This window comes from Salmo trutta, chromosome 10 (assembly GCF_901001165.1).
Source record: "Salmo trutta chromosome 10, fSalTru1.1, whole genome shotgun sequence".
NCBI lineage: Eukaryota > Metazoa > Chordata > Actinopteri > Salmoniformes > Salmonidae > Salmo > Salmo trutta.
The window spans coordinates 6466031-6478828 of NC_042966.1; the positions used below are offsets into that span (position 1 = coordinate 6466031).

The 12798-nt window shown below is 35.9% G+C and overlaps 1 protein-coding gene across 12 annotated transcripts; it reads left to right on the plus strand.

Annotated features, from left to right (window-relative positions):
- Positions 1-7094: 7094 nt before the first annotated feature.
- Positions 7095-11745, plus strand: LOC115201000 (uncharacterized). Of its 12 annotated transcripts, XR_003879659.1 has the most exons (10): positions 7101-7341; positions 7460-7507; positions 7963-8061; positions 8633-8775; positions 8869-9005; positions 9091-9184; positions 9315-9653; positions 9739-9922; positions 10164-10286; positions 10508-11745. XR_003879659.1 is itself a non-coding variant. In XM_029764186.1 (5 exons), exons 1-5 carry the CDS (start codon positions 7860-7862, stop codon positions 9363-9365), a joined length of 627 nt encoding a protein of 208 aa, XP_029620046.1. In that variant the 5' UTR covers positions 7095-7859; the 3' UTR covers positions 9366-9550. The 12 variants fall into 12 exon arrangements, 1 of the variants encoding a protein (XP_029620046.1); XR_003879655.1 differs by having other exon boundaries at positions 7096-7341; positions 7460-8061; XR_003879656.1 differs by having other exon boundaries at positions 7102-7507.
- The last annotated feature ends 1053 nt before the right edge of the window (positions 11746-12798 follow it).

The following is a 12798-nucleotide window of genomic DNA, read 5'->3' on the forward strand; positions in this document are numbered from 1 at the left end:
GGACGTTTGGCATTTGCCAGAGAACACCAAGATTGGCAAATTCGCCACTGGCGCCCTGTGCTCTTCACAGATGAAAGCAGGTTCACACTGAGCACATGTGACAGACGTGACAGAGTCTGGAGACGCCGTGGAGAACGTTCTGCTGCCTGCAACATCCTCCAGCATGACCGGTTTGGTGGTGGGTCAGTCATGGGGGGCCACACAGCCCTCCATGTGCTCGCCAGAGGCACTGACTGCCATTAGGTACCGAGATGAGATCCTCAGACCCCTTGTGAGACCATATGCTGGTGCGGTTGGCCCTGGGTTCCTCCTAATGCAAGACAATGCTAGACCTCATGTGGCTGGAGTGTGTCAGCAGTTCCTGCAAGACGAAGGCATTGATGCTATGGACTGGCCCGCCCGTTCCCCAGACCTGAATCCAATTGAGCACATTTAGGACATCATGTCTCGCTCCATCCACCAATGCCACGTTGCACCACAGACTGTCCAGGAGTTGGCGGATGCTTTAGTCCAGGTCTGGGAGGAGATCTCTCAGGAGACCAACCGCCACCTCATCAGGAGCATGCCCAGGCGTTGTAGGGAGGTCATACAGGCACGTGGAGGCCACACACACACTACTGAGCCTCATTTTGACTTGTTTTAAGGACATTACATCAAAGTTGGATCAGCCTGTAGTGTGGTTTTCCACTTTAATTTTGAGTGTGACTCCAAATCCAGACCTCCATGGGTTGATAAATTGGATTTCCATTGATTATTTTTGTGTGATTTTGTTGTCAGCACATTCAACTATGTAAAGAACAAAGTATTTAATAAGATTATTTCTTTCATTCAGATCTAGGATGTGTTGTTTAAGTGTTCCCTTTATTTTTTGGAGCAGTATAAATCAATGAGAGCTGCCCTAAACAACAGTATACAAGGCATATTGGATCCACACCCATCTTCAGAACTCATAATGGTGAGAGAGGAAACACAGTTTCTAACGGTGTGTGTGTTTGGTTTAAGCATGATGATAAGAATATGAAGAGTTGAGATCAAAAGTCCAAAAATATGATTAGAAGTTGGAAGGAGGTGGTTGAATGAATCTGTATTAAATCTCTTTAACTGTCTGTCATACTGTGTGTTCCCAGACATGGCTGGTCGATCCACACTAGTCACAAACTGTCACAATTTGAAAAGCAGGTGTATTAACATTGTAACAATACAGAAAGCAGAAAAATACTGTATGCATGTGCAGTTTTGCTTAATTTAATGTAAATGTTTAATGCATATTGTAGTACAATGATAATTTGTCTTAGTGTTATAATTTATAGAGCGCCATATTGGATTATGCAAAACACATTCAAAAAACTATTTCTCGTTAACTACTAAAACTATCTAAAGACGTACAGCAAGCAAACAACTTGAGTCACGGCAGAAAGGACGAGAACGGTTTTATAATTCAAATACATTTACTTACTTAAAGGGGTGGTTCATCGAAAAATACTTTCAACCTCCTTAGAACATTTGCTTAGGCATTAGCCTTTACCAGAGACAGTTATCAGTATTTAGATTTCTGCAATTTTATTTTCAAAATGCGACAATTACGATTTTATCTAGAATGTATGAAAAACGATATGTATTTATCCTCACTTTATGCAACAAATGTTGTCTCGTCATTGAATTTCCCAAAAATGATCTGTTTTGCTTTAAAACATGTTACAAAAATCGACCTATTAGAGCTAATGTTTTCTTCAGTTTGTGTCATCTGGTTGATACAAATCTTTGAACCAAGAGGAAGAGTAAGTAAGTTCTGACTCTGACCCAAGTCGCGGCTCAATCGAAAATTACTTCCTGGATTTTAATGAAAAAATGACCGATATCATTGGGAAATATTGGGCTAGGTAAATATTTTAGCAAAGTAATCTTATCGAGATTTTAACTACAAGGGCTATTGCAGTGATTGAATGCACCGGTGGTGTCTTTCGAAGGTATTTATGATGTGATATGATATTTATGAAATGGGGTTTCTATGGGAGAGGAAGAAGTAGAAATCGCTGATGAGCTAAACTAAATACTTATCCAACCAACCTAAAAACTGTCTCGGTGAAGGCTAATGCCAAGGAAAATGTTCTAGTGAGATTAAACTTATTTTTTGATGAACCTCCCCTTTAACATAGATGATAACATTAAAGAAGGCAATACAACAGTTTATATTTCAAGATAATACTTTATGAACAAAGCATTTATCTAAACGTGAATCTGAGAGTTAGGCAGAGAACATATGCTTGACTAAGTCCAAAACTCAAATCTAATGTACTATACTTAGAAAGGGGAGAGAAAGATAGAAGGGGAGAGTGACAAAGTGAGGGAGACAGAGAGAGAAAGAAGGAGATAAGAGTTGTATAGTTACCACTAGTGCTGGGGGATAGGACTACATCCATCATCAATGGCGACTTATGTGACAATGTCAAAAACAATGTTTTGTTAAACTTGAGGTCGACTTGAGAAATTCTGTTTTCAGAAACTTTTTACAATCACTGGATAATGATGTTAAATCTATACATATGTGTTCTGCAAAGTCCTAATATTGGTAACAATAATGGTTTTGTCCAAATACTCGGCACACCCCTATCAAAGACATACTGGGGATAATTATGCTAACAAGGCAAGGTTTTTTAGAACAGGTGCACACAAACTGGAGGTCAGAGCAAATCCTAATATTAAAATACTGTATTGATTTCGGATGTAATTTAAAAAAATATTCTAATTTACAAAAAACTGTTTCTGTCCGTCACAAAGGAAAGTTTGAATACATTGTCGATAATTACTACAGTACTGTACAAAGAGCACATTTTGACCACAGCTTCTAAAGTCTCAAAATCATGTGGAACTGGCTTATTTTTTTTATGTATTTCATTCAAGTTATTGTTTTATAACTGGAACTGGCAGAGGGTGTTAAACTCCAGGCAAACATTATCTATCGATTGAGCAAAGAAAACTACTAAAATAGTGGTTTCATCAGATAGCATAGGCGGCAGCTCTATAGAGATGAGATGATGACTTGGAATGAAATAATAAAGTCATCAGATGAAACAAATTAATGTAATTTACACAACAACAAATAGTTTATTAAAGTAATGTGAATAAATAATGTTTAATAACTAATAATCAGCAATGGGCAGTCACCACCATCATGGAACTGTTATCAATTGTTTTATTCTGTGTTGTTACAGCATTCAACCCTCATAATGCATAGTGTACTTAATGTTTTTCTTATCTAAATATAAAACCGTGATTATTTTTTTATAATCGAACCGAAACAAACCTCAAAAAGTATGAATTGCTCATCACTATTGTTTATTAAAGTTATTCTTTATAATGTTGAAATAAACATGTCTCCAACACCCCATATTACACAATTACAAACTGAAAATCTTTGTGTGTACATTGTACAGTTAAATGACTAGAGAGAGACTCAAATACATATCCACTGTATATGGTCATGGCTAGAAGGGATCCATCTTTTGTCAAATGAACATCACAAGTAGCTTTTTTTTTGCATTTTAACTCATCTTACCCTATCTCTCCTAACCTGCTAAGTGAATTCTCCTAACCTGATGCTTAAGTTCCCATAACCTGTTATGAAAAGTCAATTCTGACATTCATTTTACAAAAGCTGGTTCCCTGCTAGTCCCTTCTAGCCTGATTCAGTCATGTCTTTGGTCACGTTCACATGGATCAAACAAAAACACCTTAATGATTGGTTGAAAATAGAGCCTCCCACAATACAGGATGAAGTTGAAGAGCAACTGCAGAAACTTGCAGTCGACTGCAGCAAAGTTTATGCATATACTGAAAAGATACATGTCTCTCCGCCCTAACAATGGGATTCGTCGTACACAAAGTGGCACTCTGTCTAGCTCCCGCCTATACTTTCTTTGGCTTAAGGGCTTGTAAGTAAGCGTTTCACGGCAAGGTCTACACTCGTTGTATTTGGCGCATGTGACAAATAACATTTTATTTGGATACATCTCATTATTGTAATCCTTTTCTGAATATTCAATGAGGGTTGTTGACATCAACCACCTATATTCAATGGAGAGAGACGCTATGCTACTAGCCACATACCATGAATATGCATAGCCATCTCGAGACAACTCTGATAAAACACTTTATATCTAAAAGTTGCGTGTCCTACTTATATCAGCACACCCGTAACAACACAAAGCATTACAAAACTTCTATTCGATCAAATAAACCTCACGTAGCAAATAAGCCATTCATTTTATGTGGACCAAATTCAACACTCTTACATTGGCCTCCATACAAAAACTCCTTGCTTGGTGGGCGAAACAATGAAAAACGCCACCTGCTGGAGGGAGACAGATTTTCCGCTGAGTTGGGCCTTTTATTTTTTTTTATTTTTTTTAATTTTTTATTAACAAATATCAACAAACAAAAGAGGAATAGTCACATGCAAACAAGCATACATACAAACTATTTACATTGCCAGGAATCCTAAATAAGCAACTTATATTCATTAATAATACAACAAGTTTTAATTGCCTTTTTGTTTTTCATTTTAGTTAAAGTAGTGCCATATTGTTAAAATTCATTTATAAAGTGAAAAAATTAGGTTTTGAATTAGACTATTTGCATTTGTGACTATGAAATGTACCTAGTATTATTAGCAGTTGAATTAAATATACTACATCTTTATCTATGTCTGAAATAAATCATTATATCAAAACCATGAAATAGTACAACCGGTCCTATTTTTTTGTAACAAAATTCTGTATGTCAATCCAAAACATTGGACTTTAAATACAGGCAAAAAACACATGCAAAATGGTCTCCTCCATTCCACAGAAATCACATTTATAGTCAATATTCGGGTTGAATCTTTCCAAAACATGTTTCACAGGATAAATTCTATTTAACATTTTAAATGAAACTTCCTTTACCCTGTTACTGATACAATATTTATTAGCAATTTTCCATGCTTTCCCCCATTGTATATCACCATAGATATTTGACCAAAAGAATCTTGCTGAGGGAATTGTAGTATCACAAACAATATTCCTAATCTGTTTATTACTGCATATATCTTTGATGTTAATATTGCCAATTAATATATTTTCATGTAAATTTATGTTACTTACATCAACCACAGAGGAATTTAAAAGAGCGATACAACCTCCCTTGGAATCGCATCAAAAACAATTGCATATTCTTTCGGGGTTATTGGAATTTTAAACTTATCAAGAAATTCCCCATATGAGAGTAGAAATCCATCCTCATTCAGTAACTGACCAACCAAAATAATTTTGTTCTCAAACCAGTTATGAAAAAAAGAGACTTATTTTTAAATCATAAATCTTTGTTGTTCCACATAAAGTATCTGTGAGGGGAAAAATTGTGTTTATACGCTAACATCCAAGGTAAAATTGCCTGCTTAGGGAATTTGGCCAACTTTACTGGGATTTTATCAATATCAAAATTACATCGAAGCAAAAATTCTAAACCAGAAACAGTCAAATAAATACTTAGGGAAGACATTCCAAATACTGTTCTGATCTTAACATACTTCAGAATCCAATTTATTTTAAAGTATTATTTAGAGTTTTGAAATCTAAAACCTCAATACCTCCTTGTTCATGGGTATTAGTGAGAATATATTTTCGTAGATAGTGAGGCTTGTTCCTCCAAATAAAATTATAAATAATCTTATCTAAGTCCTTTACAATTTTAGGGGATAATTAAAGTGATAACGAGACATAAACTGATCTGGATAACCCTTCAGCTCTGGACAATAAAACCCGACCGTATAATGAAATATCTCTCAGCAACCAGAGGTTTAATTTCTTCTTTGTTTTCTCAATAATGGGGTTAAAGTTTAATTCACTCCTTTGTTTTTCATCTTTGCATATAACAGTTCCAAGATAAGTAACCTTATCTTTAATTGGGATACCATATACTTCCTGTAAAACACAATCCTTGAGTGGAAATAAGACTGACTTATTGATATTCATTTTCAAACCCGAAACTAAGGAAAAGTCTTCAATACAGGAAACTGCTTTAGAAACCTCATTCCTGTCTCTTAAAAATATGGTGGTATCATCAGCCAGTTGACATAGTTTAAATTCCTTGCCAAGTGCTGAAACACCTTAAATTCCCTTTCTTGATATGAAGAGCCATAATTTCAGTAACCAATAAAAATAAAAATGGACTAATTGGCCAGCCCTGCCTAATGCCACGGCCAAAATCAAATCTTTGGGATGTCCCGTGAGCTAATTTTACAGCGCTAGAACAACCACTATATAAAAAAAACTAATGTTCTACAGTGTCAAAAGCATTATAAAAATCAACAAACATAAGAAAACTATCATCAAGGATGAGGTCATTATAGTCAATCATATCTAAGATCAACCTGATGTTATTACTAATGTGTCGACCATGCATAAAACCAGATTGTTCTTCATGAATTATATGATGCAAGCCTTGTTTCACCCTCTTAGCAAATACAAGGGCAAATCATTTTCCATCATTATTCAACAGGCTAATGGGTCTCCAGTTGTCTATATAAAGAGTATCCTTATTAGGTTTGTGAATCAAAGTAATTACACCTTGCTTTAAGGAAGCCGGTAACTCCCCTTTTTCTATTGATTCTTGAAACATAGCAAGAATGAAATGAATCAATTTATCATTGAATGCTTTATAAAATTCGCTTATTAAACCATCATTTCCAGGGGACCTATTGTCCTTAAGGCTTTTAATAAAGTCTTTTATCTCAATTTCAGATAACTCATCATCACAAAACCTCTGAAATCATTATCTATCTTCTTAGCAATGTTTGCTACATTGTCTAAGAAAAGATCCATATTGGAAGTTGGCTGGGCTGATGTATACAGATTCTGATAAAACTGGGCAACATGCTGAGAGATTTCTTTTGGATTTTCATTGGGAGTATTATTAATCATTAATTTACATATGGAAGTCTTTTTGCCTGCCCTTTTTTCTAAATTAACGAAATATTTGTATTTTTCTCTCCCTCTTCCATCCATTTTCATCTTGATCTTACAAATGCTCCCCGGGCCTTTTCCTCGTACACAGCAAAAATTGGAGTGTTGAAATTTCAGGGTTAAACATTTCCGAGTTGATTTTCACTCCCAGAGTGTAATTTTAACACATTCTGATTTAAATGGTGTTCAGTGTTGGAGTTATTTGACAGAGTTGATCCGGTCAGTGTTAACCCAACTCCGCAGAGATGTAATTAAGCTCCGCCCATGCATTTCACTTCGTCGGTTGGAGACAGAGGAGACAAGTCGGCGCCATTTTCTCCCTCCCATGCAGTACTACACGGTAAGTGCAATTAACTCAAACTTACTGAAACAATTATAAATTGATGCTGAGAATTTCAGTATGAACAATGAAACATCTACAGAGAATATATGCCTAACAAAACCGTGTTTGTTGCCAGGTCTGAGCAGCAAATTTGTCCTGGTGATTAGCTAGCTAGAAGTGTATGGTAAGCTAGCTAACAGTTTGTTACTTAAACCGTCTCCAACTTTATCAATGATGATTTATTGAAAGGAAAAACAAAGCGTTATGTTTTTTTACTGTATAAAATCTTGTTTGAGGCAGGAGCTAACGTCTTTTCCCCCCCTTCACCAGTTAATTGTACTGAAATTACTAAGTTAAAGCTAAAGTACAAAATTAGCAGAAAATCGGGCTGTGACTGATATTAAACATTTATTAAACATTTAAGTGCTTCATTAAATACTGATGAGTCAATGCATAAGCAGCATTTTAATATCTCAGTCACAGCGCGATTTTCTGAAAATTAGTACTTTTTCCAACAGTGCAGGTCACAGAATCTGATGGGTCACCAAAAATGGTGTAACACTGTCGACTTAGCTTTAATCTTTATCGTTCTTCCTTTAAATGTTTATTTACTTTGTCAAACTTCCTTGCATGTCTCAGTCAAAATGCTGGTCCAGGTGAAGTACAGCCAACAGCAGAAATATGTGAAGCTGGATGAGGATGAAGGACGGTTTGACTGTATGCAATTCCATGAAAACGGTTAGCATGGCTTTAAAAACTCGTTGTGCAAGCTCCTTAATGTTGTCGATTCTGATTTTCTTTACATGCCTTTATCAGACTCTTTTATACGGTAAATGGGGTTAAATTGCTAATCATTTTCAGTTCTGTAATGTGTGCTTCATAGAGTGTAAAGTATTAATATACACCAAAACAGTCACGAAAAAAAGCCAATCATCAATTTGGACTTAAGGGGGAATGGGTTATGTGAGGGAAAATGCTCTAGGTCTATTTAAGGGTTATACAGTGTGTATTCAACGTGAAGAGTTATTGGCTGTGAGGCAAGAAACAGTGCTGACTTCAAAGGCACATTCAGTTTGACCTTACTATCTTTTCCAGTCATTGAGAGATTTTGCCTGCCACCTGATGCAAAAGTTATATACAAGGATGCAACAGGGACAGAAGTTGATGCAGAAATATTCAGCGACCTCGTTGGACAAGGCAATGTGGTGCTGACACTATTCTCAGATCAGGGTGAGATATCAAGGCAGGTATAATAAAGAACTTTACACCTTACATAATATAATTATTTGCATTTTTTCTATTCCTTTAGAATTCTCTGATTTCTCCTTGTCTTCTGCTTCTGAGACGTCTGACTCAAGCTTCAGCTCAAGTGCATCAACTATAATCCTAGATGATGTCCCTAGCAAGAGACAAAGAATTGAGGATACACATGATGCTGTGTCTGCTGAACAGGTTTCTTAATGCTTTCACATTTTTTCACTCTGAGTCTCTAGAAAAGCTATTTATCACCATGTTTTGTATTGTAATGTTTTTGTTTTGTATTAGTTGATTGAAGCTGTGCTAAGAGGCAAGTCTGGGGGTGAAGAAGTACTACAGGAGTACCAAACAACAGAAACCCTAACAGATGCTGCAAGAAGAAAAATGGTTAACATCCTGGTGGCTTACATGATTGACAATCATGGGTATGTTTGTTTCACATTGTTTTTATTTGTACCAGATAACTGCATGGCCATTGCATAAATGTACTAATTTAATATCTCCTCTCAGGCACCGCCCCACTAAAGCAATCAGAGAAGATTATGCGCGTGGGATAGTGATGTTGTTCCCTTCCCTCAAGGATCCATACTCCAAGAAGGGCTATGTAATAGGCATTATTATTGTTAACTCTCATGTCATGTTGTGACACACAACTGTGTGGATGAATTGAATTCCGTGAGATTTCTCATGAGCCTGGTATGACAACGCATTTATTTTCTTTTTTTCCATTTCAGGAACACTTCTATGATGCTGCAAGCAGCACAGGATACATTTCTGGCGTCTGAAAACAGTCCAGAGGAAGATTCGTCGAGGATCTGCACTGCTACCAAATAGCCCAATTGACTTTTCTCCAGGGGGCCCAAATTTCCAAAGGACTGTTAATGTTGAAAGGCAGCTTGATGGTGATGCTTGCCAAGAGGCCATGTCTTTGCTCAACCATACCACAGACAATTCCCTGATTTTTCCAGAAGATGAAAGAGACCTTTCAGCACCGTCAGAAGCTCGTTAATGACCCAGGCAGAAGTGTTGATATCCTCTCCAGCTTCCCAAGATTCCTGGATACAAAAGGATTGGTAAGTTTGGGATGAGATGTTTAGAATGGCTTGAAATTTGAGTGTTTCCTGAAGTAGTAGTAGATGAATATCTTCTTTCTTAAAGGTGGACCAAGACTTCACTCTCCTATTTGATGGCGACACATCCTCCAGGCTTCTTCAGAAATGGGATTTGTTCTTCAAGCCAAATGTCATAAAAGAGGCTAAGCGGCTCACCTCAACACCAGAGTTGCGTCGCTTGGTGCAGTCAGCAGAAAGTCCCCCAGGAAGTGATCTTGATGAGCCAACAAGTGAGTTTTTTAAATATTTTTTATAAATTTGCTATAATTGCAGTTAAATTATAACTGCAATAATATTTCATTTGTTTATTCTGTGTATCTCTGAACGTTGATCTGATTTTTGGGATAAATGTGACTAATAGATGGATGACTGTTTAAAACGTTCTCATAATGCCTCCCTGTTCTCATTCAAACTTTAAAAGTATTACATTTGAAGAGTTTTCAGTTAATTCTTGTGACTCTTTGTCCTCAGCCTACGACCAAGAAATGGCTTCCCTGTTGTTGCTGTTACATCTCCTTCCACCACCTCCAGGGGGACTGAAGTCTCCAAACATTAGTGCATGTGATGCAGTTGAGACTTGTTGTCTTTCATAAGGTAATTATATTATTAACGTGATTATAATAATTTGTCACGTCACCATCTTAGCCACATATGTAAATGAGGGTTGTTAAAAAGTGGATGGAATTGTAATTAAGTCTTCATTCCCATCTTGCACTAGCCAATGAAAGCTGTTTGAATAATCACTTCTATAATGTAGTTTTCTCTGGCTGCACATTATTCTTGTCTAATTTTCAGTTTTCTGATCTCAACCCTAGTCATGCTGCAGTTTGGAGGAGCATCTCCGCAACCAGCAGAATCGGCAGCCGTACCTCCTCGCTGTTGGGCGTCAGGAGAGCAAGATTGAGAGCTTCTACATCACAATGGATAAGCGTCTCATCCCATTTAAGGCAAACCGTTTAATTCATTGAAGTATTTCCATGTTTGTAATAACTATTCATTTGATATCATGCATGATCTTCTTGAGGGTGTGGTTCAGTATGAGATCAAATTGCTTTTTGGATATCTCACGCAACACTATGTCAGAACAGGACTTGCTTTCCAGGATTTATTGTTTTGATTATGGATTTTTAGAATGAAAAAATCTTCCTACAAAGATTATTTTGGAGAGTTTTGGCAATGGCATTGGTTTGAATTCTATTCAGACATTGTCTTGTGAAAAACATCCCACTGTTTGACATTATTCCTGCAGGAAACAAAAACTGGAATTTGTTACTGTTGTTACTTCAAATAATGAACATAGTTTTTTCACCTTCTCTCACTCTAGGTATGACAATATATTTAAAGCATTTGATTGTTGACCACCACAAACTATTTAAGCACTTGTATCCACATAGAAACTTGATACCTAAGCATCATTTTATGATCCATTACCCATCTTCTATAAGGAAAATTGGCCCCTTATTATATACGTGGTGTATGAGGTTTGAGGCCAAACACAAGCTGTTTAAAGATTGTTTTAAAAAAATTCAAAAACATAACCAAATCGCTTGCTAAAAAGCATCAGATGGCCATTGCTTATCACTGGGAAACCACCCTCAAACAAAATGAGTATGGGCCAATTAAATCTTTTCTCTTCAGAGATGAGAATGTCGTCAACAATGAAATGCTTGAAATTATCTTGTCAAAAGATGTTTTCTCAACTAGTTGGGTTAAAGTTGATGGTGTAGAATATAAAGCTGGACTAGTTATTTGCAGTGCAATGGAAGAAGACATGCCAGTCTTTTGTCAAATAAGTGATGTACTTTTGGTTGAAGATCATATTTTTCTTTTGACAAACAAGCTATTTACAGAGAATTTTGATGACCATCATCATGCATTCAGAGTATTACGAAGTGTGGAAAGATGTCTACTAAAAATGTCTGAGCTTAAATTTCATAAACCGTTTGATATTCAAAGCTCATACAATGTTTCAGATGAAAGTATGTACATTATACCTTCATTCACAATGTTTTAATTCAACTGACTGCAAGGGAGAAGGCACAAATAAATGTTTGACAATGATTGTTTATTGTGATTCATTATTATTATAAGTATATATTTAATTAAATAATATTGAATAAATTAACAATTCATTTTAACATTTTTTCAGTGTAGATAATTAACACTTTAGGGAGTGAAATTAACACTACCCAAATAGTTAATAAAAATGAACACTACCCAAATAGTTAATAAAATTAACTCGGAGCAGTGTTACTTTAACTCTGTTTTGCGAGTTAAAGAAGGAACTCTGGCAGAGTGTTAAATGTTTAACTATTTTGAAAGTGTTAATTTAACTCTGGAGAGTGTGGACCTATATAAACCCTCAAAAAGTGTTGAAATCAACTCTGTGGGAGTTAATTCAACACTGGACTTTTTGCTGTGTAGATACAGTCTTACTTGCATTTGCAATGATGATAGCTCCAGTAATTCCTGATTAGTTAGTTCACTTTTTTTTAATAATTATAATCCATTATTCCCTTTATGATGTCATATTCTTTCTCTCTCTTGGCACGAGCAATTTCTTTCCCCATTGAAATAGCCAAAAGCCTTATAATCAAATTTCATTAGCTCCCAGTAATTTCCAAACGGATTCATAACACAGGCACAATTCCAGTATTTATCATTAATTCCTGCTACTTCCTTCTTAAATACTTCATTCTCTAGTAAAGTCTTGTTCATTTTCCAGTAACCTTTAGTAACTTTTTTTATTGACAAACCATGCATATTTATCTTTATTGAGATCCCTTTGTGGTCTGTTAAAATCGATGGTTCAATCGAGACTGTATCAACCTTGTCAGCCATATCTTCAGATATCAGACAGAAATCAATACGGGATCGTATAGATAAATCTTTAGTACTCCATGTAAACATAATCTTATCTGGGTTCTTATGTCTCCAAATATCTAGAACACCTAACCTTAGACATATATTCCTTATCTCACAAAGATAATTGCTATCCTTATGAGGCCATCTATCTAGATTATCATGTAATACTGTATTACAATCTCCACCACATATTACTTTGGCCAATGGAAATTTAGACATAATTTTACTTATTTTCCTCTCA